This window comes from Oncorhynchus mykiss, chromosome 13, assembly GCF_013265735.2.
Source record: "Oncorhynchus mykiss isolate Arlee chromosome 13, USDA_OmykA_1.1, whole genome shotgun sequence".
Taxonomy (NCBI): Eukaryota; Metazoa; Chordata; class Actinopteri; order Salmoniformes; family Salmonidae; genus Oncorhynchus; species Oncorhynchus mykiss.
Window position 1 is genome coordinate 55,000,877 of NC_048577.1, and position 25,598 is coordinate 55,026,474.

At 40.1% G+C, this 25,598-nt stretch overlaps 3 protein-coding genes across 4 annotated transcripts; all 3 read right to left on the bottom strand.

Annotated features, from left to right (window-relative positions):
• Positions 1-3,083: 3,083 nt before the first annotated feature.
• LOC118938330 lies at positions 3,084-10,418 on the bottom strand. Of its 2 annotated transcripts, XM_036941561.1 has the most exons (5): positions 9,981-10,418; positions 7,863-8,129; positions 6,133-6,248; positions 3,330-3,620; positions 3,155-3,206 (listed from the first exon to the last, which is right to left on the bottom strand). In XM_036941561.1, exons 1-4 carry the CDS (start codon positions 10,283-10,285, stop codon positions 3,370-3,372), a joined length of 939 nt encoding a protein of 312 aa, XP_036797456.1. In that variant the 5' UTR covers positions 10,286-10,418; the 3' UTR covers positions 3,155-3,206; positions 3,330-3,369. The 2 variants fall into 2 exon arrangements, with proteins under 2 accessions (XP_036797455.1, XP_036797456.1); XM_036941560.1 differs by having other exon boundaries at positions 3,084-3,620.
• A 2,560-nt stretch (positions 10,419-12,978) lies between these two features.
• LOC110486834 lies at positions 12,979-15,652 on the bottom strand. Its single transcript, XM_021558657.2, has 4 exons — positions 15,249-15,652; positions 14,783-15,049; positions 14,463-14,569; positions 12,979-13,993 (listed from the first exon to the last, which is right to left on the bottom strand). Exons 1-4 carry the CDS (start codon positions 15,539-15,541, stop codon positions 13,752-13,754), a joined length of 909 nt encoding a protein of 302 aa, XP_021414332.2. The 5' UTR covers positions 15,542-15,652; the 3' UTR covers positions 12,979-13,751.
• Positions 15,653-21,742: 6,090 nt separating this feature from the next.
• On the bottom strand, positions 21,743-25,589 carry LOC110486836 (methionine-R-sulfoxide reductase B1-A-like). Its single transcript, XM_036941562.1, has 4 exons — positions 25,374-25,589; positions 24,207-24,349; positions 22,532-22,646; positions 21,743-22,344 (listed from the first exon to the last, which is right to left on the bottom strand). Exons 1-4 carry the CDS (start codon positions 25,426-25,428, stop codon positions 22,325-22,327), a joined length of 333 nt encoding a protein of 110 aa, XP_036797457.1. The 5' UTR covers positions 25,429-25,589; the 3' UTR covers positions 21,743-22,324.
• Between the last annotated feature and the right edge of the window lie 9 nt (positions 25,590-25,598).

The window sequence follows — 25,598 nt, forward strand, 5'->3', positions numbered from 1 at the left end:
CAACATGTAAAGTGTTGGTCCCATGTTTCATGAGCTGAAATAAAAGATCCCAGAAGTGTTCCACACGCACAAGGTTATTTCTCTCAAATGTTGAGCACATGTTTTTTTACAACCCTATTAGTGAGCATTTCTCCTTTGCCAAGATAATCCATCCACCTGACAGGTGTGACATATGTAGAAGCTGATTAAACATCATTACTTTGATTAAACATCATTACACAGGTGCACCTTGTGCTGTGAACAATAAAAGGCCACTCTAAAATTACATTTTTTTGTCATACAACACAATGCCACAAATGTTAAAGTTTTGAGGGAGCGTGCAATTGCCATGCTGACTGCAGGAATGTCCACCAGAGCTTTGCCAGAGAATTTCATGTTAATTTCTTTACCATCAAATCAAATCAAATGTTATTTGTCACATGCGCCGAATACAACAGGTGTAGATCTTACCGTGAAATGCTAACTTACAAGCCCTTAACCAACAATGCAGTTCAAGAAATAGAGTTAAGAAAATATTTGCTATATAAACTAACGGAAAAAATTTAATAAAAGTAACAATAAAATAACAATAACGAGGCTATATACAGGGGGTACCGGTACCAAGTCAATGTGCGGGGGTACAGGTTAGTCGAGGTAATTTGTACATGTAGGTGGGGGTAAAGTGACTATGCATAGATAACAAACAGTAGCAGCAGTGTAAAAACAAAAGGGGGAAGTCAATGTAAACAGTCCGGGTGACCATTTGATTAATTGTTCAGCAGTCTTATGGCTTGGGGATGGAAGCTGTTAATTAAGGAGCCTTTTGGACCTAGACTTGGAGCTCCGGAACCGCTTGCCGTGCGGTAGCAGAGAGAACAGTCTATGACTTGGGTGACTGGAGTCTTTGACAATTTTTTGGGCCTTCCTCAGACACTGTCTAGCGTATAGGTCTTGGATGGCAGGAAGCTTTGTCCCAGTGATGTACTGGGCGTACGCACTACCCCCTGTAGCGCCTTATGGTCGGAGGCCGAGCAGTTGCCATACCAGGATGTGATAGAACCGCTCTCGATGGTGTAGCTGTATAACTTTTTGAGGATCTGGGACCCATGACAAATCTTTTCAGTTTCCTGAGGGGGAAAGGTTTTGTTGTGCCCTCTTCAGGACTGTGTTGATGTGTTTGGACCATGTTAGTTTGTTGGTGATGTGGACACCAAGGAACTTGAAACTCTCGACCTGCTCCACTACAGCCCCTTCGATGTGAATGGTGGCGTGTTCGGCCCTCCTTTTCCTGTAGTCCAGAATCATCTCCTTTGTCTTGCTCACATTGAGGGAGAGTTTGACCAACAGATACAAATCTGTATTCCCAGTCATGTGAAATTCATAGATTAGGGCCTAATGAATGCATTTAAATTGACTGATTTCCTCATATGAACTGTAACTCAGTAACATCTTAGAAATTGTTGCATGTTGCATTCATATTTTTGTTCAGTATACTTGAGCATTTCATTATTGCTGTTCTGGGATAGATAGGCCTACGTTTCAACACAGATCCAATTAAGAAAAACAATATATTTTTGGCCAATTACATATTATTATTAGTAGTATTAATTTAACAATTGCTGCACGGCCTTCCATTTGTGTAAAAGTGGAAAATCTGGAAATGTATACATTTTGCAGGAAGTCTATACATTTACCAATGTGGTCAATATGAAGACCTCCAGATAAATGTAGATTAGAAAGAGACTTTAAACAGTGATAAGCTTCAAGAGACTATTTACCGTAAGCAGATTGGCTCCACTAGCACACTGCTGCACATAATCACATCAAAGTTTAGACCTTACAGTGAAATGCTTACTTACAGGCTCTAACCAATGGTGCGGGGGGAAAAGGTATGTGTGTGTGTGTGTGTGTGTGTGTGTGTGTGTGTGTGTGTGTGTGTGTGTGTGTGTGTGTGTGTGTGTGTGTGTGTGTGTGTGTGTGTGTGTGTGTGTGTGTGTGTGTGTGTGTGTGTGTGTGTGTGTGTGTGTAGGTAAGTAAAGAAATAAAACAACAGTAAAAATACATTTGAAAAAAGAGTAGCAAGGCTATATACAGACACCTGTTAGTCAGGCTTATTGAGGTAGTATGTACATGAAGGTATCGTTAAAGTGACTATGCATATACTCTATGATGAACAGAGAGTAGCAGAAGCGTAAAAAGAGGGGTTGGCGGGTGGTGGGACACAATGCAGATAGCCCGGTTAGCCAATGTGCGGGAGCACTGGTTGGTCGGGCCATTTAGGTAGTATGCACATTAATGTATAGTTAAAGTGACTATGCATATAAGATAAACAGAGAGTAGCAGCAGCGTAAAAGAGGGGTTGGGGGGGGAACACAATGCAAATAGTCCGGGTAACTATTTGGTTACCTGTTCACAAGTCTTATGGCTTGGGGGTAAAAACTGTTGAGAAGCCTTTTTGTCCTAGACTTGGCACTCCGGTACCGCTTGCCATGCGGTAGTAGAGAGAACAGTCTATGACAGGGGTGGCTGGGGTCTGTGACAATTTCTAGGGCCTTCCACTTACACCGCCTGGTGTAGAGGTCCTGAATGGCAGTCAGTTTTGCCCCAGTGATGTACTGGGCCGTACCCACTACCCTCTGTGTTTGGACTAATCGAGTTTATTGTTGATGTGGACACCAAGGAATTTGAAGCTCTCAACCTGCTCCACTACAGCCCTGTCGATGAGAATGGGGACGTGCTCGGTGTTCCTTTTCCTGTAGTAAAGAATCATCTCCTTAGTCTTGGTTACGTTGAGGGATAGGTTGTTATTCTGGCACCACTCGGCCAGATCTCTGACCTCCTCCCTATAGGCTGTCTCGTCGTTGTCAGTGATCAGGCCTACCACTGTTGTGTCGTCAGCTAACTTAATGATGGTGTTGGAGTCGTGCCTGGCCATGCAGTCGTGGGTGAACAGGGAGTACAGGAGGGGACTGAGCACGCACCCCTGGGGAGCTCCAGTGTTGAGGATCAGCGTGGCAGATGTGTTGCTACCTACCCTCACCACCTGGGGGCGGCCTGTCAGGAAGTCCAGGATCCAGTTGCAGAGGGAGGTGTTTAGTTGGTGATGAGCTTTGAGGGTACTATGGTGTTGAACGCTGAGCTGTAGTCAATGAACAGCATTCTCACATAGATGTTCCTTTCGTCCAGGTGGGAAAGGGCAGTGTGGAGTGCAATAGAGATTGCAACATCTGTGGATCAACCAATAATGTTGTAAAGCAAAACATTATAATTATAAAATGAGATTATCAACGTGAAATTCATGAAATTGTAGGCTACTCCAAAATATGATCGATAAGTGATGGAAGGTATACTTTTGATTCTTTCCCCTTGGATACTGCTGTAAGAGTAAGCCTACAACATATGAAAACAGTCATAGAAATCATTAATGTCTTCAAGGATCTCCTTATACTCTGCAGTATCCCGGTCAAGGTGCATCTCTCTTTTCACCCATATTTTGAGGTCTTTTGCTTGACCATCGTTGATTATCCCCTTGTAGAGATATTCATCGACCAGGTCAGTGTAGCCATATCTGTAGTAGCTCCTTGTGCCTTCATCAGACATGTCAACTTTACCCTCGGTACGTAGTGCGGCGTCAACAAATCCTACAATAAGAGTGCAGATTTTCACATTCACAAGGGATTTTTACATGTTGAGAGAATTAATGTTAGTGATTCAAACACTAGTCCTTCTCAACTACATATTTTGCCTAGGCAGCCAATAGTGCACGGGCGCTAGATCTGCACTATCAATCATCAAGCTAGGCTTGATGTGCATATCCGGTAATACACTCATGTCTCCCGTAGACGGCTCGTATATAAGCCTCCTCCATTCAGGCTGCAAATGCATAGTTTACCTTGTTAACTAGCTTTAATGGTGAGAAGGCAGAAAATAACAGGGACAATATGCATACTGTCTTTATGAAACACCTTTTTCCACCACCATTTTCATATTTTCAGACAATTTAGGATGCTGCACACAGCGTTCAGCCAATTAAAGGAGTCCAACATCCTAAATGATCAGAAAATACAAACATGGTGGTGGAAATGGTGTTTCATAAAGAAAGTATGCATTTTTTTCCCTGTTTCCACCCCCCGCCCACCTTCTCGCCACTAAAGTGAGGACAATTATGCCTTTACAGCCTGAATGGAGGATGCTTTATGTATGAGCTGGTCCATGGGGGACATGAATGCATTACCTGGGAATGCACATCAAGCCTAAATGACATGGCAGCAGGACATAGAGGTTCTGAGGGTGCTGTGCACCCACTGAAAAATCATAATAAAACAAAAATTACACACAAAACAAATAATCTCACAAAAGTAGTGCACTGAGCCTTTTTCTATGTCAAATCACAGCACCTTCACCCCAAACATCTTCCCGCAGCTATGCTAAATGATAGTGCAGATCTAGCGCTATCGGGTGCGCTATCGGGTGCCTAGGCTACTACAAGTTCATAAAACAATCTAAAACATTGATGGAAAAACAAATACTGGATACCTTTGTAAGATTTATGTTTAACACTAAATATCCATATGATGAGGGGAAAATATACACTGCCGGTCCAAAGTTTTACAACACCTACTCATTGAAGGTTTTTCTTTATTTGTACTATTTTCTACATTGTAGAATAATAGTGAAGACATCAAAACTATGAAATAACACATATGGAATCATATAGTAACCAAAAAAGTGTTAAACAAATCAAAATGTATTTTAGATTTGAGATTATTCAAAGTAGCCACCCTTTGTCTTGATGACAGCTTTGCACACTGTTGGCATTCTCTCAACCAGCTTCACCTGGAATGCTTTTCCAACAGTCTTGAAGGAGTTCCCATATATGCTGAGGACTTGTTGGCTGCTTTTCTTTCACTCTGTGGTCCAACTCATCCCAAACCATCTCAATTTGTTTGAGGCCAGGTCATCTGACGCAGCACTTCATTATTCTCCTTCTTGGTAAAATAGCTCTTACACAGTCTAGAGGTGTGTTGGGTCATTGTCCTGTTGAAAAACAAAGGATGGTCCCACTAAGCCCAAACCAGATGGGATGGTGTATCGCTGCGGAATGCTCTGGTAGCCATGCTGGTTAAGTGTGTTCTAAATAAATTCTAAATTCTAAATCATAGACAGTATCACCAGCAAAGCACACCCACATCATCACGCCTCCTCCTCCATGCTTTACGGTGGGAAATACACATGCAGAGATCATCCGTTCCCCCACACCGTGTCTCACAAAGACACAGCGGTTGGAACCAAACATCTCCAATTTGGACGCTCTAATGTCCATTGCTCGTGTTTCTTGGCCCAAGCAAGTCTCCTTTTCTTACTGGTGTCTTTTAGTAGTGGTTTATTTGCAGCAGTTCAACCATGAAGGCCTGATTCACACAGTCTCCTCTGAAGAGTTGATATTCAGATATGTTGGTTACTTGAACTCTGTGATTCATTTATTTGGGCTGCAACGTCTGAGGCAGGTAACTCTAATGAAATTATCCTCTGCAGCAGAGGGAACTGGGTCTTCCATTTCTGTGGCGGTCCTCACGAGAGCCAATTTCATCATAGTGTTTGATGGTTTTTGCGACTGCACTTGAAGAAACTTTCAAAGTTCTTGAATTGTTCCTTATTGACTGACCTTCATGTCTTAAAGTAATAATGGACTGTCGTTTTTCTTTGCTTATTTGAGCTGTTCTTGCCATCATTTGGACTTGGTCTTTTGCCAAATAGGACTATCTTTCTGTATTCCACCCCTACCTTGTCACAGCCCAACTGATTGGCTCAAACGCATTAAGAAGGAAAGAAATTCAACAAATAATGTTTTAACAAGGCACACCTGTTAATTTAAATTCATTCCAGGTGACTACCTCATGAAGCTGGTTGAGAGAATGCCAAGAGTGTGCAAAGCTGTCATCAAGGCAAAGGGTGGCTATTTGAAGAAAAATATTGTTTAACACTTTTTTGGTTACTACATGATCCCATATGTGTTATTTCATAGTGTTGATGTCTTCACTATTATTCTACAATATAGAACATAGTAAAAAGAAAGAAAAACCCTTGAAGGAGTAGGTTTTCTAAAGCTTTTGACCGGTAGTGTATATACTGTATGTATATACATATTTTTACCAGCATCATGTCTGAGCATCTGGGAAGCTATAGGATGACCCATGATAAAAGCTTGCTCCAGCATTTTTACTGCACAATCATCTTTTCCGCTTAGCATTGTTTGTGTCAAAATCCACCTGTGAACAGGAGGGGTAAGCATTAAAGATAACACACAGAGCAGGGGAGCTGCACAGACAATGTCCAGAAACAACCTCTTACACTTACCCCCGTGGAATTTGTGGTTTTATGAATATATGGGATAGGTATAATAGGATTGTAAAGACAAATAATATGCCATTCAAAATCCTCAATGGAAACGCTTAAAAAAACAGTTACTTTCAGGAATTTTGTTATTTTATCATTTGTAACCAGAAAAGTCTGTCATTGTAAGGGTAAGAGGTTGTTTCTGTTTTTTTTCCCCAATTTCCAATTAAGTTTATACTTGTTCAGTCCCACTCAAGCAGGGTTGGGGTCAATTCTGAATTGAGAATTGCTCTTTCATTTTAATTTAACTCTTGAATTAGGAAGCAGAATCTGAATTCATTTTGAATTAGATTTAAAGTATAATTTAATTCCATGAAATTCAATGAAATTCAAATGGATTATTTATTCTATCACCATAGAAATGTTTATTTTGACATCATGTACAACCTGGTCTCAGAGTATATTGTATTATTCTGTACATATCCATTTAATATGATAGGTTACGTTTCGCATGGTATGACTTAAATTGTGGATGTCCATCACCCATTTCGTATGATATGGTATGAATTACAATTCATAATATATTACAAATTTGCAAAACGCACAATATGTTACAAAATTAACAATAATTCTAGGTAGGTGGCTAACATTAGCTAGCTAGCTAATGTTAGCTAGGCTAGGGGTTAGGATTAGAAATTAAGGTTAGGGTTAAGGAGTTAGATTAAAGGGTTAGGGGAACGGGTTAGCTAAAATGGTTAAGGTTCGGGTTAGGGAAGAGTTAGTTAAAAGGGTTAAGGTTAGGGTTAGGGGAAGGGTTAGCTAATATTCTAAGTAGTTGCAAAGTAGCTAAAAAGTAGTAAGTTGAAAAGTTGCTTTTTAGCTAAAATACGAAACACCCACCCATCCACCCCAACCAACCACCCTACTTTCGTTTTTTGCCTTAAGTTACCATCTGTCTTATGTAACCATACCAAACGTAACATGTCATACTAAATTGTGTCCCGGATTTACATTCACTATGTTACGTCTAGACTATGAGACCAGGCTGTCATGTATGGTTACCAACACCATGTAGCATACATTTAATTTAAAAAATGCATTCTCCTAAAACAATTTTAAATAATTACAGTGGCCTGCAAATATTCTAAGATCATATTGTGGGTTGTCTATAATAATTAATAAATCCCTCAATATTTTTTAACATCAGATCATTTTTGGCAAGAATGCATTACATAAAACACGACAGTATGGAAGGGAACAATCTAACATCTCATATAATAAAACGAATATTTGGAATGGTATGTGTATTTATTGCATTAATAAGTGGCATATCCTTTGGATAAAACATTTGTTTCATGTCTCAGTTGATTTGGCTTGAATTGCTTTGAATTAAATTATACTTCCTGCAATAGAAATTCAATTCAAATGATGCTTCCTGAATTGACCCCAACCCTGCGCTCAAGGATGAATAACTATTTACAATCTTTAAGGGGAGGGAACTAGTACACATATCGGGGGAAAGCCTTGAGCATTTCTAAGGCATTCACCTGCATATTTTAGATTCTTTGCTGCTACCAGTGGTCAGAGCATCTCTGTGATCCTGGTAAAGAACCCTCATGGTTAACAGTTTCTGTCCAGTTGGGTCATTAACAAGGCTCATGATCATCTCATGAAGCCTTGGATTCACTTGTAGGAGACGATCCAGTCGTACATTGTTTAGGGCCTTCTTCAGAGAATCTTTAGGTGGAATATGGTCTGCCTCTGTAATGCCTTCATTCTCCTTATCACACCAAGATGGTCGAAATTTTTTGTCACTTATGAGGAGAGAAGAAGAATTAGTAGGTCAGGTTTACATCATTTGTTTAACCTCGTCACCAGTCTCGAATTGCTGGCGCGTAGAGCCTGGTAACAGTGTGGAACTATTTGGAATTCTGGGGGTGTGGATTTACTGAGTGAAATGCTAATCAATTAAAATTCTGAGTGAATCACACGATTATGAGGCGTGGCTCTAAATGGAGACGGGAATGGAGAGCGAGCCTGTGACAGTAGATGGGACTTAAAAAATAGAACAAAATCAGCGAGGAAAATGTCTGTTAAATCACATTGACCGTATTATTTTTGAGAAGCCCAATTGAAAACTATTTCTAAGATGCGTACTTTCCGATTTTCTAAGCTCACTTTAAATCCCTCGTGGTGCTGGCGTCTGAAGTCCAAAATGCAGGGGAGAGGTTCTAAGGATTAGGCTAGAGGATGGACTGAGAGATCATTCAATTAAAACCAGAGGTTGTTTCATCCGCTTCTGCCATAGACATCTATTCAACTTCCATTCTGAGGCCCTGTGAAACCATATGGTTCGACAGAGAGCCAGCTGGTGGACAAGATTATTAGTTTGTCAATGCAGTTGGAATTATATACATGCTGTCATGAACATTATGTCCTAGGCCTATCCATAAGAAGGCCTATTATATTCAGCTATCAAAGTAGACTTTAATCATGACACCGGCACTTGGGGCTTCTAACCCTTTTAAACATGATATGTTTGTTGTTCATCTATTTCTTCTGCGTCCATTGATAGTAACCATTAGTCTGTGTGATTAACGTTAGCAATGTTTGTGAGACAAGGGTGGATCCCGAAGGGGTTCACAAAAACGTTGGTCGAGTTCGAATGGTTTGAGCTAGAAACTATTGAGACTCTCACAAACATGTACTTGTAATCTGTTTTGCTCTATGACGCTCACAAGCTACACAATAGTAGGTCGAAGGTAAAGAGTTATTCTACATGGAAGATCAAAGGAAATCAATAGTGTCTATAATACTCTAATAAGTTCACATAGTTGCTGTTGCAAACTCCAAACTCCACACAGTTGTCACTGACTAGTTAAATATTAATTTCCCAATGAGTAAACAATTTCTATACTTACTGCATTCTTATAAATTGCTTTTAATCAGGTTCTTGTTTGGCGGACCTTATTTTTCTTATTGACATCCATCAATAAAACTCATGAATGCTACTGTTTTTGTAATTTACTTGTAGCCCTGGTTGTCCTGAAAATAAACTGCTGAAACACTTCACTGTGAGGCTAAGTATAAGGGTTGGACATGCAGATAAATGACAGTAGTGATTTCTATTTTTGTTTTTCCACATATTTAACACCTTATTTTTTGGGGCACAAAACTACATCTCTACTTCCATTAGCTTGTATGGGTTACCATCAGACTTCCATTGTTTGTATTGGTTAACTTCAGACGAGTACTGGGACACTTGTGTGGGTCAAAGAGACAAACAGAGAACACCATCGTGTTAATTCTCCACTTTCCATAAGTTTGTAGGCCAAACCTTCTGGTCGCTACAGACGTTTTCGTGAGAAGACCGAGTTTTGGGATGTCTCATGGTCTGTAGTTCGGCCACCTTCCACTACAGATGTGGGACGCTGACATAAGAGGATGCTGTGGGTTGAGAAGCAGCCCACGCCAAAATATCTGTTATCTTCACTTTAAACTGACAGATTTTGATGGGGATATTTTTATTATGTAACTTAGACTGACACACATCGAGTAGATGGCTGAAGTATTCCGCTCACACAGTAATTGATTCTGGGTTGATGAGATTAGGCCTTGGTCTACCTGTAACTCCACACAAAAATGGACCCAAATGAAGGACTTACTCTTTATATTTGTGAACATGTCCAAGGCCGTAACCTTTTATTACGTCATCCTCATGTTCGTCATGACGGCACGGTTCTACTCTCTTCTTCCTAGAGTTTCCAGTTCTTCCAGAAGCTTCATTCGACTTTTCCTCCTTCAACCGTGTTCTCTCGTCACCAAAACACTTGTGAGTTCCTGGAGAAATAGAACGTTTCTCCTCCCTGTTCTTTTTAACCACTTGAATGAATATAACCACCCCTACCAGCACTGCTGCCCCCCACCCTACTGGCCCCAAGAACTCTAACAGCCCGGCTGGAAGACCCATTCCTGGTAGTCTGCAATGTCTTGTAGCCCAACTCTTGGTTCTCAGCAAATGTGTCCTCTCTGATCTTAACTCTGAAAAGTTATAATCTTGACACACAGGTTTGTCATGCGGCTTGTGGGATGGGCGGAGTTGTGCAATATATGACCAATGAGTCCAAATTCTAAGTGTGTGTGTGTGTGCGTGTGTGTTTCTAAGTGAAAGAGAAATAGATATTTTATACATTACTGGGTGAGAAGTGCCTGGATACATACACACATGCGCACACCCACATACTGTACACACACATTCAAACAGAAATATGCTATGTGGAACAAACATATCTCTCTGACATGGAGATCAAGGAATCATGTCGTCTCTTTTCATGGCCTTTCTATCTGCAATTCAATATTTGGTTGTGTGTTTCTACGCTTCGGCCTAGGTCTACCTGTACTTCCACACAAAAATTAAGCAAAAGTATAGACCTACTCTTTAAACACACTTCGAGAAAAATATTTTTTATAGCTGTGGCAGCTGTTGTACTTTAGAGTTTCTAGAGAAGTTAAAGTTGTACTTATCAACAAATGGGTAATATAATATCCATTTTCAAGGTGTCTAGTATCATTCAGTGAAGTTTCATATGATTTCTGGAAATGGTCACAATACCACCAGAACATTTGTCCAAGGTGTACTTATACAGACAGCTTTGGCCCCAGAAGTCTGCATTCAACAGCTTTAAAAACAAAAACACTGTACAAATAAAGTATTTATGATGGATTAATAGTTTATTAATCATTTAGAGAGCATTGTGCCTAAATGTATACATATTAGTAAGCTATTCATAAATGGCATTTTATCAATTCATAAACACTCTTATAAATGATGTATTAATGATTAAGAAGATCCATTAAAAGGTGTTTGATAATTGTATTTTCATACTTTATAGTTGATTTATAAACTAGATATACATTTATTATTATTGCAATTACAAACCAGTTGTAACAGACCTGTTATTGGTTCATGAAATCATTAAGAGAGTATTAATTAACGGTCGGCAGATGATTTAGATACTGTATATATTAACACGTATAATTATACATATAATTAATTGGATATATAGTAATGGTTAATAAGTGTGTTCATACTTATTATCGTCAACACTTTTAATACTGCAATGAGTGATTAATAGGGATACTTACAACACATATGGGTAGTTGACATGACGACCCATTGTTTTGTCCATGGTGGCAAACACAAATAGCTTAGATTTTGTTTTAATTGTATCATGAGTATTCTTAGGCAATGTTTTCTTACAATTTCGAACCAAACGTGACAATTGTCCCATGGTGTGACGGTCCCATGTAAGGTCGTGGAACATTGAACTTCAGTAAATTAATTAAAATAATGAATCAAATTCCCTTCACTTACTCTTTTAGTTATAGCACATAAGTTTATTTCAAGAAACAATAGTCCATATTTCCAAATAGTTCTGATTGATTATATTTTGTTCCTAAAAGCAATGTCCACTTGATGTAACACAATTCAGATCCTCAAGAAGTTCTAAAGCTGCACCATCGAGAGCATTCTGCCTGGTTGCATCACCGCCTGGTATGGCAACAGCTCGGCCTCCGACCGCAAGGCACTAGAGAGGGTAGTAAGTACGGCCCAGTACATCACTGGGGCCAAGCTTCCTGCCATACAGGAACTCTATACCATGTGGTGTCAGAGGAACGCTCTAAAAATTGTCAAAGACTCCAGCCAACCTAGTCATAGACTGTTCTCTCTGCTACCGCACGGCAAGCGGTACCGGAGCGCCAAGTCTAGGTCCAAAAGGCTCCTTAACAGCTTCTACCCCCAAGCCATAAGACTCCTGAACAGCTATTCAAATGGCTACCCGGACTATCTGCATTCATGGTTGTCGCTCCCTGCATTAGACCATCCATCCCCTTCCTCCTTCTCTGTCTGTCCTACCAGTTTCACTCCTCTTGACCATGAGCCACGTGATCCACCCTGGGAGGCCTCCCATCAGCTGTGCTTCTTTTGGAGACTGTTCCCCCCTTTTCTACCTGGTTGATCCTGCCATATTCTTGTCCCAAAGATTAAGCCATGCAAGTCTTAGTGCTTCCCGACTCTCAGCGTACATCGTTACAATTGTCCATTGGTGTGTCATAATTATGGACAAAACACACGGCAGCGTTGATCACATTTATTTACCAGGACCTCAGAGTTGTATTATGAAAGAGGACGGCACCATCAACAGGTGGACACCTGCTGCTGCACTCTTCAGGTAGATGAAGGATCTGTGGAAGTAGAGGGTTTTACACACAGCTAAACTTTACACACGACAAACAGAAGATTTAATACAAATAAGAAAGTAATGTCCACTCACTGTCTGCTGCTTCCAAAATAGATGATATTTTAATGACGGTTTTCCCAGACATTGAGCTAGTCCACACTGCATAATGTTACAATAACTGCAGAGAATCAGGAAATCTAAACATTTTGCAGAGAATCTATAGGCTGTACATTTACCAAATGCAACAGGCAGACAGGATCTACTACTAGTACACTGCTGAACATAATCAACCAGGCACAGACTATACAGTAGGCCAACAAAACTTGGCAACAATTATCAACAATAAATTATACTCCTCATTATGATATTTATACTGTGAGATTCTGAACAAACGGAGCAAAAACTCAAACGGACGACTACACAAAGCTCAAACCAAGTTTATTCACCCACTGGGTCACACAGCTGCAAAGACAAGGCATGATTACACAAGCAGATATATTTATTACCTTCTAATATGTGGGATCATGTCCTTACACATCTAGACAGCCAATACATCGCTGTTGCTAGGCAGAAACGTAATTGGTTCTTCTCACTGGTGTAGTTATAGCACTGCCTGATACTAAAACCTTCATGCATGGAAGTATATGTGTGAAATAGGACTGCAGTAGGAGAGTCATTGTGGTGGGTCTCTCTGGCCTGCCTCCGAGGTTTCTTATCACTTCATTTGTTGACTTGACCTCGAGATGCATTCCTCGCCCCTCCCTAGTTCCTCAGCTGGCCTGCCTTATCAGAGACTAACTATTGCCCTTCGACTCCCTCCTTAGAAACATGGAGCAGAATATGAACTTTCTACACTGTAACTTTCCACAAGTCCCTATCTACCCTTCCTTGACCCCAGCATATGCATTCCTTATACATGTAAATTAATCAATGAGTTCTAGAATGGCAACATGAATTAGTATATTTCAAACTAGAATCCAACTATACTGAATTCCATAATTTGCATATCATAGAAACGTTTTTAACTTGGGAACTCCCGTTACACCCAAACATCTATGCACGTGCGCTATCGTACATAAATGTATTTCAAAATGTATTTTGCGACGCTCGCGCACGTGACGCGTCCGGTCTAGCCAGCATGTTAGATTACACAATCTGGATTTACTCTGTGTTGTCTGAGTTTGTTTGCTATTTCTACCACCGGAAAACACAAATATGACGTTTAATGTCATCAAGGATCTCCTTATACTCTTGGGTATCCCGGTCCAGGTACATCTCTCTTTTCACCCATGCAATGAGCTGTTCTGCTTGATTCTTGTTGATTATCCCCTTCTTGTGGTATGCTTCGACCAGCTCAATGTAGCCATATCTGTAGTACTGCCTTGTTCCTTCATCAGACATGTCAATGTTACCATCGGTATATGGTGCGGCCAATCCTAGAATAAGTACATAGTTTCAAATAGGGAACATTTGAACTTTAAAGTGGCATTTTACTCAAAAAGCAATTATGCATTTTTATGTTTAAAAAATATGTTTTTCATTAGTCCATTTTTTATGAAATCTCAAATTGTCCCACACATTCAAGGCATTTAGCTTCAAGTCGCCAGGAAAGCAAGAGCAAGTGTTGATAACAGTATTCTAGGAACTAAACAAGTTTTCTATTAGTCTAGCTCTGATGCTCCATTATTCAAAATGATGATATTCTGAGACCATATCAATGGTGGACTGGTGAGAAATATACTGTATGCATATCTTAGTTTTTTTGTAAAATACTCCTAATATAACATACAGGCAAACTCAGCGACTAAGACAAACTTAGTGAAAATGTTACTTTTGTAAGAGACACTAAAGATCTACAGTGTCTACTGTAAGATGAGGGAACAGGGAAATAATCAGTGTTTTTACCTGCGTCTTCTCTGAGCTGCCAGGAAGATATAGGATGACCCATGATAAAAGCCTTCCTCAGCATAAGTGCAGCATCTCCGTCTACGATTGTCTCTGCCAGCAGACGACTAGAACAGAGAAAACATGACAACGGAAAAGGTGATGACCACACCTATGTTTTGATGGCTGAGAATAACTACGGTGCCATGTACGACGTCACACATCATCCTCATGGTGGCCATTTTGCTATTCTGCCTTAACTGGACAATGTATTTTCCTTGATATCTGCTAAACCATACACGATAACACAGAAAAGGTGTTGCCTACTCTAAAGCATTCACCTGGATACTTGAGATTCCCTGCTGTTTCCAGTAGTCAGAGCATCTCTGTGATCCTGGTAAAGAACCCTCATGGTTAACAGGTTCTGTCCAGTTGGGTCATAATCAAGGCTCATGATCATCTCATGAAGCCTTGGATTCACTTGTAGGAGACGATCCAGTCGTTCATGGTTTCGGGCTATCCTCAGAGAAGCCAATGGTGGAATATGGTCTGCCTCTGCCATGCGAAAGTTACCCGGACCAAACTGAGATGGTCTACCTTTTTTAACACTTATGAGGATAGAACAGGAAGTATCAGTGGGCTAACATCATTCTTGTGTCAATTCAAAATGAATTATACAATGTAATAGGAATTATATCATGAAAATAATGGCCTAGGGTAGGCCTATCCATGCTCTTATGAATAAAAAGGCACATTGTACTCAGTAAAGAAGACTTGATAGAAATATGTAAAAAATGATAGACCTACTTTTTATAAGTATCAACCACTCCAAGGCCGTAAGCAATTATGATGGTAGTTTCATTGCTGCTCTGCTGTCCTTCTGTCGTCTTGCTGGCAGCATTTCCAGTGGGTTCATTTCCAGAAGCATTATTTGACTTTACCTTCACGGAATGTGTTATTATGGGACTTCCTGGATGATACGAAGGTTTCTTATGAATCGCCTTAATCAATATAAACCCCCCTACTGCGACTGTTCCCAATGCTACTGGAAACGCAAGGGGCCCCAAAAACGGTATCAGACCCAAGGCTGGAAGACCCATTTCAACTCTTGGTAGCCGACAATGTCTTGTAGCCCAACTCTGGTTTCTCAGCAAATGTCCTCTCTGAGCTGAGCTCTTATACTCTTGACGCAGTTAGAAATGTTTGCCAGATGGCACAGAACAGTGGTGGTGCTGTAGAGCAGCAAATGACCAATGAGTCATGAAGTTTATAAATAGGCCTGTTTGTTTGTGTTGGAAAAGGCAGGCCATGGGGAGGAATGCTCAAACTTGGAATTGCTGGAGAAGAGCTCATATCCACATTCTGAACATATGTACTTTAAGGGAGAACTTGTAGGATAGTAAGGGTTTGAACAGGGGTTTATTAAGTGGGTGGGGCGATGTTCTGAGTGTTCCATATAGAAATGCAATGTATAGAGCAGCTCACATGATGCCCTACTGTTTATGACTGAGAACCATGCCTGTTCCACACTTTCTATCTAAATGTTCTAGAATGGCGCACCCTCCCAAACAGCCAAAGGTGTACAGTTATGAAGTGGTTCATTTATAAATGCTACAGTAGAATAAAGTGCTTCAAGCAAACACTTGGTGAAGAATCACTAACATAATGACAACATCCTTCCCTGACAACATCCTTTTCTTCCCTAACATCCTTCCTTGACCAAACGTTTGGGCCTGTGTTATTTACATACAAGTCAGACACGCAGCTGATCTACATATATATCTATCTACTAGGTCTATATACAGTATTTATATTTTATGAACGTGTTTTTAAAAGGTTGGTACAAACCTTTACATTTCCTTGGTTAATAACCTCTTAAAGTTTTAACGCCTTTGGAAGGAAGGGGGGGGGGGTCTCTGGATCCACTACTGGTACACTGCTGTGCATTATCAACCAAACACCTAAAACATCATCTGTGGTACAGAAGGTGCAAGTCACCTACAATTAGCCAATGTCAGCTACATGAGTCTAGGGCCAGCTGTCTAAACTTGTAGTCAGCATGATAAAGGTTTGTAAGGTTTGAAATGTAAAGGTTTATTCCAACCTTTTAAAAACACGTTCATAAAATACAAATTCCTACCTTTTTTAAAGGTATAGATTAGGGCCTAATGTATTTATTTAAATTGGCTGATTTCCTGATATGAACGGTAAGTAACTACAAACTTTGAAATTGTTGCAAGTTTCTATTTATTTTCAGAATACATAAAGAGACTATTGGGGGTCGGGGTAACAGAATGTTTTTGAACGAGGCAGGGTCACAGGATTCAAAACCATTGGATGACTCCAAGGAGGGGTTGTCGTGATTGGCCCAAGTCCTGGTGACCTAATGACTCCTCCAGTCCCCCAGCATGACTCTGCTGGTCGTAAAACAAAGAACCAGAAGGAGAAAAATCATCAGCAGCAGAAGAAAAGCCAGCCTCAAGCAGCTGGAATACAGCATGACCCATTAAAAGTACAGATATTCTGCTGCAGGAGGGTGGAAGTTCACCTTATATGGAAGCAACCTGTTGAACTCAAGCCCTGGGTCAGAGCTGATAGAGCTGTAGAACAGCAGGTGGGAGGAGACATCACCGTGGGTCGTCGTCATGTGTGAAGGGGAAAAGGTGTCATCTAACTTTGTTTAATGAACAGCATCACGTGAAGGAAATTATGTGTTGTATAACTCTATTTGAGGAAGGCATGGGCTTAATTGCCAGAAGAGTGCAGAATGTGGGGCATTGACACCTTGAAGTGTTGTAATGAGGAAAGCTATAGGGTAAGATAGAACTATTAAAAGTCATTGTTTCGGTTTTGTGAAAGAGAGTTAAAGAAGCAAACAACCTCTTCTGAAAGAACCAAATTGTATTGAAAAAAAAAATATATATATATATATATATATATCACTTGTGAAACCAAACATGAAGTCTTACTGGTTTTCCCTAACTAGTTACTCTATTGGTTGAATAAAGTGTTCAGGAGAAAAGGGAACACTGATAACAACCTTAGCTTAAGGGGCTCTACCATAGGTAGCCCGTTACCAGACCATTATTGTGGGCTCAAGCAGGAAACCAAAAGGGGCTTGGTGTTTAAGGCACACATAAAGGACACTGGGAGTCTAGCCTGTTGAGCATTAGTCCTTTGCCCAAACGAAGTGCTGAACCCCTGCCTTTGACCAGAGAAAACTGGTTGAAGCCTGATACGCAGGACTTATCGAGTGTGACCCACCCGTGAGCGTATTCTCCGGTCAGGTAAACAGGGAGGACCAGCCGTTAGCAAGAGAGTCTGAGATTATACCAGCAGCTCCTTGTCAACAGGAGGGGGAGGAATTAGACAGAACACAGAGCTGGGAAACATCACAGAAAAGTCCAATATACTGATTGACACATCTCTGCCACCTATAACACAGAAAACATCACAGAAAAGTCCAATACAGTGCCTTGCGAAAGTATTCGGCCCCCTTGAACTTTGCGACCTTTTGCCACACGCCCAATTTTTCAGTTTTTGATTTGTTAAAAAAGTTTGAAATATCCAATAAATGTCGTTCCACTTCATGATTGTGTCCCACTTGTTGTTGATTCTTCACAAAAAAATACAGTTTTATATCTTTATGTTTGAAGCCTGAAATGTGGCAAAAGGTCGCAAAGTTCAAGGGGGCCGAATACTTTCGCAAGGCACTGTATACTGATTGACACATCTCTGCCACCTGTAACACAGAAAACATCACAGAAAAGTCCAATATACTGATTGACACATCTCTGCCACCTGTAACACAGAAAACATCACAGACAAGTCCAATATACTGATTGACACATATCTGCCACCTGTAACACAGAAAACATCACAGAAAAGTCCAATATACTGATTGACACATCTCTGCCACCTGTAACACAGAAAACATCACAGAAAAGTCCAATATACTGATTGAAACATATCTGCCACCTATAACACAGAAAACATCACAGAAAAGTCCAATATACTGATTGACACATCTCTGCCACCTGTAACACAGAAAACATCACAGAAAAGTCCAATATACTGATTGACACATCTCTCCCACCTATAACACAGAAAACATCACAGAAAAGCTGACCCCCCCCCCTCTTTGCCCTCAGAACAGCGTCAATTTAATCGGGGTATGCTCTCTGCAAGGTGTTGAAAGCATTCATGTTAACTCCAATGCTTCCCACAGTTGTGTCAAGTTGGCTGGATGTCCTATGAGTGGTGGACCATTCTTGATACATGCCGGAAACTGTTGAGCGTGAAAAACCCACTCCCCTGGCACCTACTACCATATCCCGTTCAAAGCCACTTCAATATTTTGTCTTGGCCATTCACCTGATGGTTTATTATGGACCCTTAAAATAAAAGGTTACCCATCAGATCCTACTTGTAAATGAATAAACATTTATATTTGACAAAGAAGAAAATCACTGAATAAATGCCTTATAGATGACAATTGGTTTATATAATACCTTATAACAGCCTAACTACATATTTCAAATGATTCCCTGTCATGTGTTCCCCCCTGCCCACTTAGCTAAGGGATTAAATATTAGGCTACCAATAACTGAAAGGAAGAAAACAGAGAGAGAGAAGAAGATAGAGAGATTGTCAGTCCCTTGATGTTTGGGCTGTATAATACAGCCAATGGATACATTAAGGAAATGGCTGTTTCTCTCTCTGTCTCTCTGTTTTCTCCTATTGAATTCAATATGAAACCTTCTGTGTTTGTCATAGAACGATGCCAGGACTAGTTTAAGTGGATGTAGATAGTTTTCCAGCATTGTGCTTCGTCTGAGTATCTGTCTGCCAAGAAGTGACGGGCCTTTCAGCGAATGAAATAGGTGGGACTTTCCAGTCTCCAGTGGAAGTGGCTATGGAATGTAATTCAACACCAAAGTCCCTCTTTAGCAGAGATCATAAACTAAGACCCACTCGCTGGCTGAAGAGACTGAGATTCAGAAGTGAATAAACATTGATAAAACAACTGAAATACACACAGTTCCCGAACTGAACTTTAACAGAGGATTATTTGGCAATTATTATTCATTAATTTGGTGTTTCTTGTCATACGTGGTGACTTGTATTTAATAAAAAGCAGTAGCACTGTATTTAATGTATAATAGATGGCTATTGGCTTATGTGTTATAAAAGCCAATCTAACTACTTTTCAGGCTATTATCCCAGGACACTTCATCCACTGTCCTCCACACCTTCAGCAGCACAGAGACTCCAGACAATCCTACTGCTCTACCATTACTGTGACTCCCTACCCCTGCTGCTCACCTTACTGTATATATATCTACCTTAACATTGGAGAGGGGAGCTGGGGAGCAGGGTCAGAGTATATTCTATAGTACTCTATATCAGAGGAGAATACAAAAAGACCCTCCTTAACCCCCCATTAGTGTCTTTGTGTTGTTTTTCTAATGAGTTCTATTCTACACAGGATAACTCTTTCTGCTCACAGAGGTCAAACACACTGAATTCCCACCTTGAGGGATGAATTTGAGTGAGCTGCTGAATATTCAGGAGTAGCAGAGTCACTCTCTTGCTCCGTCGTATCAGAACTCATGACCCAGTCCATTTCCACACAACAGACCTGAAACAAACCACATCCAGGAAGGATTCCCTCTGTTTTATCATTCTGTATCCTTGTTAAAAGGGGACACATAAAACATGTTAAATACCTTCTGTTGTAAAATGAGTTGGTGGAAAACTAAAACCTCCACTGACAACAATCACACGAAGTCACAAACAACCCCTACACACGTTAGGCCCCCTATAGGTCATAAGGGTGAATCAGTCCCTCTCTGACTGCACACACAACACACCTTCACTGGTCCCCAATTCCCATGGGATTTGGACACACTGTCCTGGTGGATGGTCTGAGAGAAAGCAGGCCATGTTGAGGAATGCTCAATCTTGGACATGCTGGAGAAGAGCTCATATCCCCATTCTGAACATACAGTGAGCTCTACATGTATTGGGACAGTAACACGTGTTGTTGTTTTGGCTCTGTACTCCAGCACTTTGGACTTGAAGTGATTCAATGGCTTTGAGGGTATTTCAATCCATATTCGGTGAACCCTTTAGAAATTATAGCAGTTTTTGTACATAGTCCCCCCATTTTAGGAGACCAGAAGTATTGGGACAAATTCACTTATATGTGTATTAAAGTAGTCAGAAGTTTAGTAATTGGTCCCATATTCCTAGCACACAATTTATTATTTTATTTTACCTTTATTTAACCAGGTAGGCCAGTTGAGAACAAGTTCTCATTTACAACTGACCTGGCCAAGATAAAGCAAAGCAGTTTGACACCAACAACAACACAGAGTTACACATGGAATAAACAAACGTACAGTCAATAACACAATAGAAAAATCTATATACAATGTGTGCAAATGAGGTAAGATAAGGGAGGTAAGGCAAAAAATAGGCTGTAGTGGTGAAGTAATTACAATTTAGTAATTAAACACGAGTGATAGATGTGCAGACAATGACTGTGCAAGTAGAGATACTGAGGTGCAAAGGAGCAAAAAAATTAATAACAATATGGGGATGAGGTAGTTGGATGGGGTATTTACAGGTGGGCAGGTACAACGATCTGTAAACTGCTCTGACAGCTGATGCTTAAAGTTAATGAGGGAGATATGAGTCTCCCTCATTCAGGTTAGCAACGATTACATCAAGCTTGTGACTCTAACTTGTTGGATGCATTGTGTTTGTTTTGGTTGTGTTTCAGATTATTTTGTGCCCAATAGAAATGAATAGTAAATAATGTATTGTCATTTTTAAGTCACATTTATTGTAAATAAGAATATAATATATTTCTAAACAATTCTACATGAATGTGGATGCTACCATGATTACAGATAGTCCTTAATGAATCGCGAATAATGGTGAGTGATAAAGTTAGAGGCACAAATATCAGGTTAGCATTTTTGAAGGGTTTTGTGAGTCTAGCCCACATTCATTGCCAGACCAAATGACAAGCCCGTCCTGTTGCGTGGTCTCATGTCTGCCACAAGGTGGGAGTATAATGCATAAAAATAAAACTCACTGTGAAAGATGTGGAACAAGATTAGTTGTATAACCTGAGTAATGATTGAGTATATACTAACAATTTAGTATTTTCAGGTCTGCTAATCTCTTGAGGTGAGTACAGAAAAATACTGGCATGATTGATGTGTTTGTCATAAAGATGGCTGAAAAACTATTTTCATATTTTAATTTCAAATATAAACCAACAAATAATGTAATCTTCTATAAAAGGACATCTTTATTTCTCAGTTGAATTTCTCTTTTTGTTTGCATATTATACATTGTGACCGTTAAGACCATTGAGATTTTATTTACGTCACTGTCTATCTTTAAGAGGCTCATAACATCATTGATAGAACTGATTAACATACATTGGTAGATTGAGCCACCTGTTTGCTTTCACTACTATATATAAATTAGGACATCTTGAAGTTACATTCACCACTATGAAGGCTACATAATGATCCCCCATTTGACTGACAATGTTAAGATAAAAATGATTAATTGACAGACTATCTTTGTGTAAATGGTGTAACTCCTTGTACTTGTCTGTGTTATGATTGTGTATCATTGTTATATTATGATGCTGTATTATTGCATAATGTAGCTGACTATTTGGTAGGAGTTCCCCTGTCCTTGTCCAGCGAAGACATTGACCATCAGTGTCCTGGAGGTCCCAAAGTGGGCTTTATCCCAGGACACTTCATCCACTGTCCTGCACACCTTCAGCAGCACAGAGACTCCAGACAATCCTACTGCTCTACCATCACTGTGACTCCATACCCCTGCTGCTCACCTTACTGTCCATCTACCTTATCTGTGGAGAGAGAAAGGACAACATTTTAATTCATCAACGTTTTTAAGTGTAACATTAACTATCCAGTGGTTAACGTGTGCTCAGTCAGATTGGTTAGGTATCAACCAGAGACATTGACATGTTTTGACTATAATCTAATCAAATTGGCTTGACATTCCGTGACAACATAATTTAAGTGAACCCGTACCTTTAGGGACAAACTTCAGTGAGCTGCTGAATATTCAGAAACGTGAGAGTCCTTTCTTTGGCCCGTCTCCCACAAACTCATGACCCAGTCCGTTTCCACACTTCCCACATCGGACCTGAAACACACAACTATCAGATTCCATCTTTCTATACAATAGTAAAGTCAATTCTATGTGCCAAATTTGTACCAAGAAAAATGTGTTTTCCTTCATAAAAACTCTGTTCACAACGTTGACATCGGCAAACCGCTCCCCCAAACAACACCATACACATGGTCTGCGGTTGTGAGGTTGGTTGGACGTACAACATATTCTACAATTACGTTGAGGTGGCTTATGGTAGAGAAATTAACATTCAATTCTCTGGCAACAGTTCTGGTGAACAGTCCTGCAGTCAGCATGCCAATTGCAAAAATAAGCTTTTTGTGCCGATGGAAAATGTCGGGGATATTTTATTTCAGCTCATGAAACATGGGACCAACACTTTACAAAGTTGCGTTTTGATTTTTGTTCAGTGCACAATCAACATATCAAACATGATTATTAGGACCCTCCCAAGTTCAAAATGAAACACTGCTTACAAATGCAGAAATTGAATGCAATACCCTACACACATCCTGTTAAAATGAACATGGGCTCATCAGTGTATTGACCACAAGCAGACAACTACTTAGCAATGAACAGTCAACAGAGGGACACCCCTATGGAGTAGGGATAAGTTGTCACCCATATTTTCTTTCACGATCACTTTCACAGTCAAAAAGCAAGCCGAAATTTACCGCTCAGATTATTACAAAAATATGACTTAACTTTATACGTTTCTGTGCAGTAAACCTAATACATTATCACAGCATATTTGGCTATATGCTTGGCCTGCCAATATTGTTCTTCTCAGACCATATTATATTTCAAAACTCAAGCTTTGATAACAAAATAGATCAGTTGCGAGGCATAGTTGAACATTAAGTGAAATAATCAGCTTTTTTATTTTACTGGACTAATTAATGGTACCTGCATCTGATGGTCAGTCTCAGCGGAGGAAAGGAGAGAGCAGCAGAGCATCCGTCTGTCACGGTCCCTGCTCTCTACCTTCCTCCAGTGACACTGACCAGAGGGTACACATTATTTCTGCCTCAGGCACAAACTCATGCTGTTCTTATGACCAGAGAAAGTGAAATATTCATCGATATTAAAATAGACATGAGCTGCTAATAAAGACGCAGGCCTAGCGACACACTTGGCTACTAACTCATTGCAGCTGCAGCGCGAGTGGAATGAAGGAGAAGAGTATTTATGTTTTGTAAAAGTGTTGAATAAAAACAGTGTTGACAGAGCTGAATAAAAACTTCAACATGAAGTCAATCATAAAAACAGCAGCTCTGCTGTATTCCCTGACAATTAAATAAAGGAGCCCAAGCCTTTATCGTTGGCTTTTCTACAGAAATGTTTGGTGATCGACTACGAATGCCTAGAAGATCGACCAGTCAATCGGTTGGTGACCAGTCAATCGCTTGGTGACCACCGCCATAGACAATGATCTTGGGTTAGTTTTGAATTTCCCCCACTAATGGATAAGATTGGGGAAGGGGAAGCTTAGCTGATCTTAGATCTGTACCTAAGGTAAACTTCACAACTCTGGTCCAATGCAACTCCACGCCCAAACTGAGAGGATCTCACCTTGAATGCCCCAGGTCTCTCCTCATGCTTGGACACACTGTCCTGGAGGATGGTCTCAGTGAAGGCAGGCCAGGGGGAGGAATGCTCATACTTAGATCTGCTAGAGAACAGCTGGTGTCCACACTGGGCACACATATACAACCCTGGGGAGATAGAAAATTACAGTGAGATTAGCCAAAAGTAAATCTAGGATGTATGTTCAACATATTCTCTTTGAGTGAAGTTACAGGATGATTTGACCTGTGAAAACATCATTAATCCACCAGGAACAATCCTCAATGGATAAAAGTGCAGTTGACTCACATTATTTCCTTAACCAAACCTGTTTGTCATCTATTAACCCTGGGGAGGGACCCATGTTCAACACATTCTCTTTGAGTGATGTTACAGGAGGACATGTCAAAACCTACATTTAGGAGAAATGATGACACAAGTGGCCACATTAAGATCTAAATATACTTGTATTGGCGCTACATTGTATACATATAATTTGTATAATTTGTATACATACAATTTGTATTTTCAATTATACTTTATAGTTACTGCAACTACTAATGTTTGGTTTACATTTGTTTTCTTGGCCCAGTGGAGTAAGTTGCTACAGTTTAACTGGCTGGTGGTTCAATCTTACATCACGGTTTGGTAAGAGCCAGAGGGCGATCAGAAGTAATGCTACGTTTTGGAACGTTCAGACAGAAACATGTTAGCCATGCAGAGCAAACATGTCTCTCTGACATGTAGAATAAGGACTCACGACGGCTCTATTCATGGTATTTCTATCTGCAACGTTCGAAAACGTTTGGCAATTTAACGTGGCTCTTGTGTAATCAGTGATTACATGAGCATGCTACTTTTAGTTAGCTACTGATTGAGCATAAGTTATGTCATAGCATAAGTTAGGTCATAGTCCAACACAGTTGGGCTAACGTTACTGTAAAAGATAGCACAGACGTTATAGTTATAACGTCCCAAATCAAATGTATTTCTAAAACCCTTTTTACATCAATGTCAAAGTGCTTATACAGAAACCCAGCCTAAAACCCCCAAACAGCAAGCAAAGCAGATGTAGAAGTTACTTTTACTGACTAATCTCATGTTTACAATTTAGCTTAGCTACTGTAACTGACTAACTTCAATGTTATCTTAGCTAGCTGAGGAGCCTCTTACCAGTTTTAAAGTGGTCTTTAAAGACCTCACCACCGAAGAAGGAACAAAATGACATTACTCCACTTGCAATTAACCTTAATGAGAGTATAAAAGTTCAGTTGACTCGCACTCTTTCCTTAATCAACCCGGTTTGTTATCTATCGGCTTTGAGAAAAGTTCAGACTTGTGCTTGCTTTGGGACAGCAGCAGTGGGCTGGTACTGCTGAATGACGTCGATTGTTCAAA

What these genes read in the sequence shown, in the direction of transcription:
- LOC118938330 (XM_036941560.1), bottom strand. Translation starts at nt 10,285, where the DNA reads ATGGGTCTTCCAGCCGGGCTGTTAGAGTTCTTGGGGCCAGTAGGGTGG. An exon ending in CATGTTCACAAATATAAAGA is followed by an intron (nt 8,130 to 9,980) that starts GTAAGTCCTTCA and finishes TCTCCTCATAAG; the next exon opens with TGACAAAAAATTTCGACCAT. An exon ending in AAAGAATCTAAAATATGCAG is followed by an intron (nt 6,249 to 7,862) that starts GTGAATGCCTTA and finishes TCCTGTTCACAG; the next exon opens with GTGGATTTTGACACAAACAA.
- LOC110486834 (XM_021558657.2), bottom strand. Translation starts at nt 15,541, where the DNA reads ATGGGTCTTCCAGCCTTGGGTCTGATACCGTTTTTGGGGCCCCTTGCG. An exon ending in AGGGAATCTCAAGTATCCAG is followed by an intron (nt 14,570 to 14,782) that starts GTGAATGCTTTA and finishes TCTCTGTTCTAG; the next exon opens with TCGTCTGCTGGCAGAGACAA. An exon ending in GCAGCTCAGAGAAGACGCAG is followed by an intron (nt 13,994 to 14,462) that starts GTAAAAACACTG and finishes TACTTATTCTAG; the next exon opens with GATTGGCCGCACCATATACC.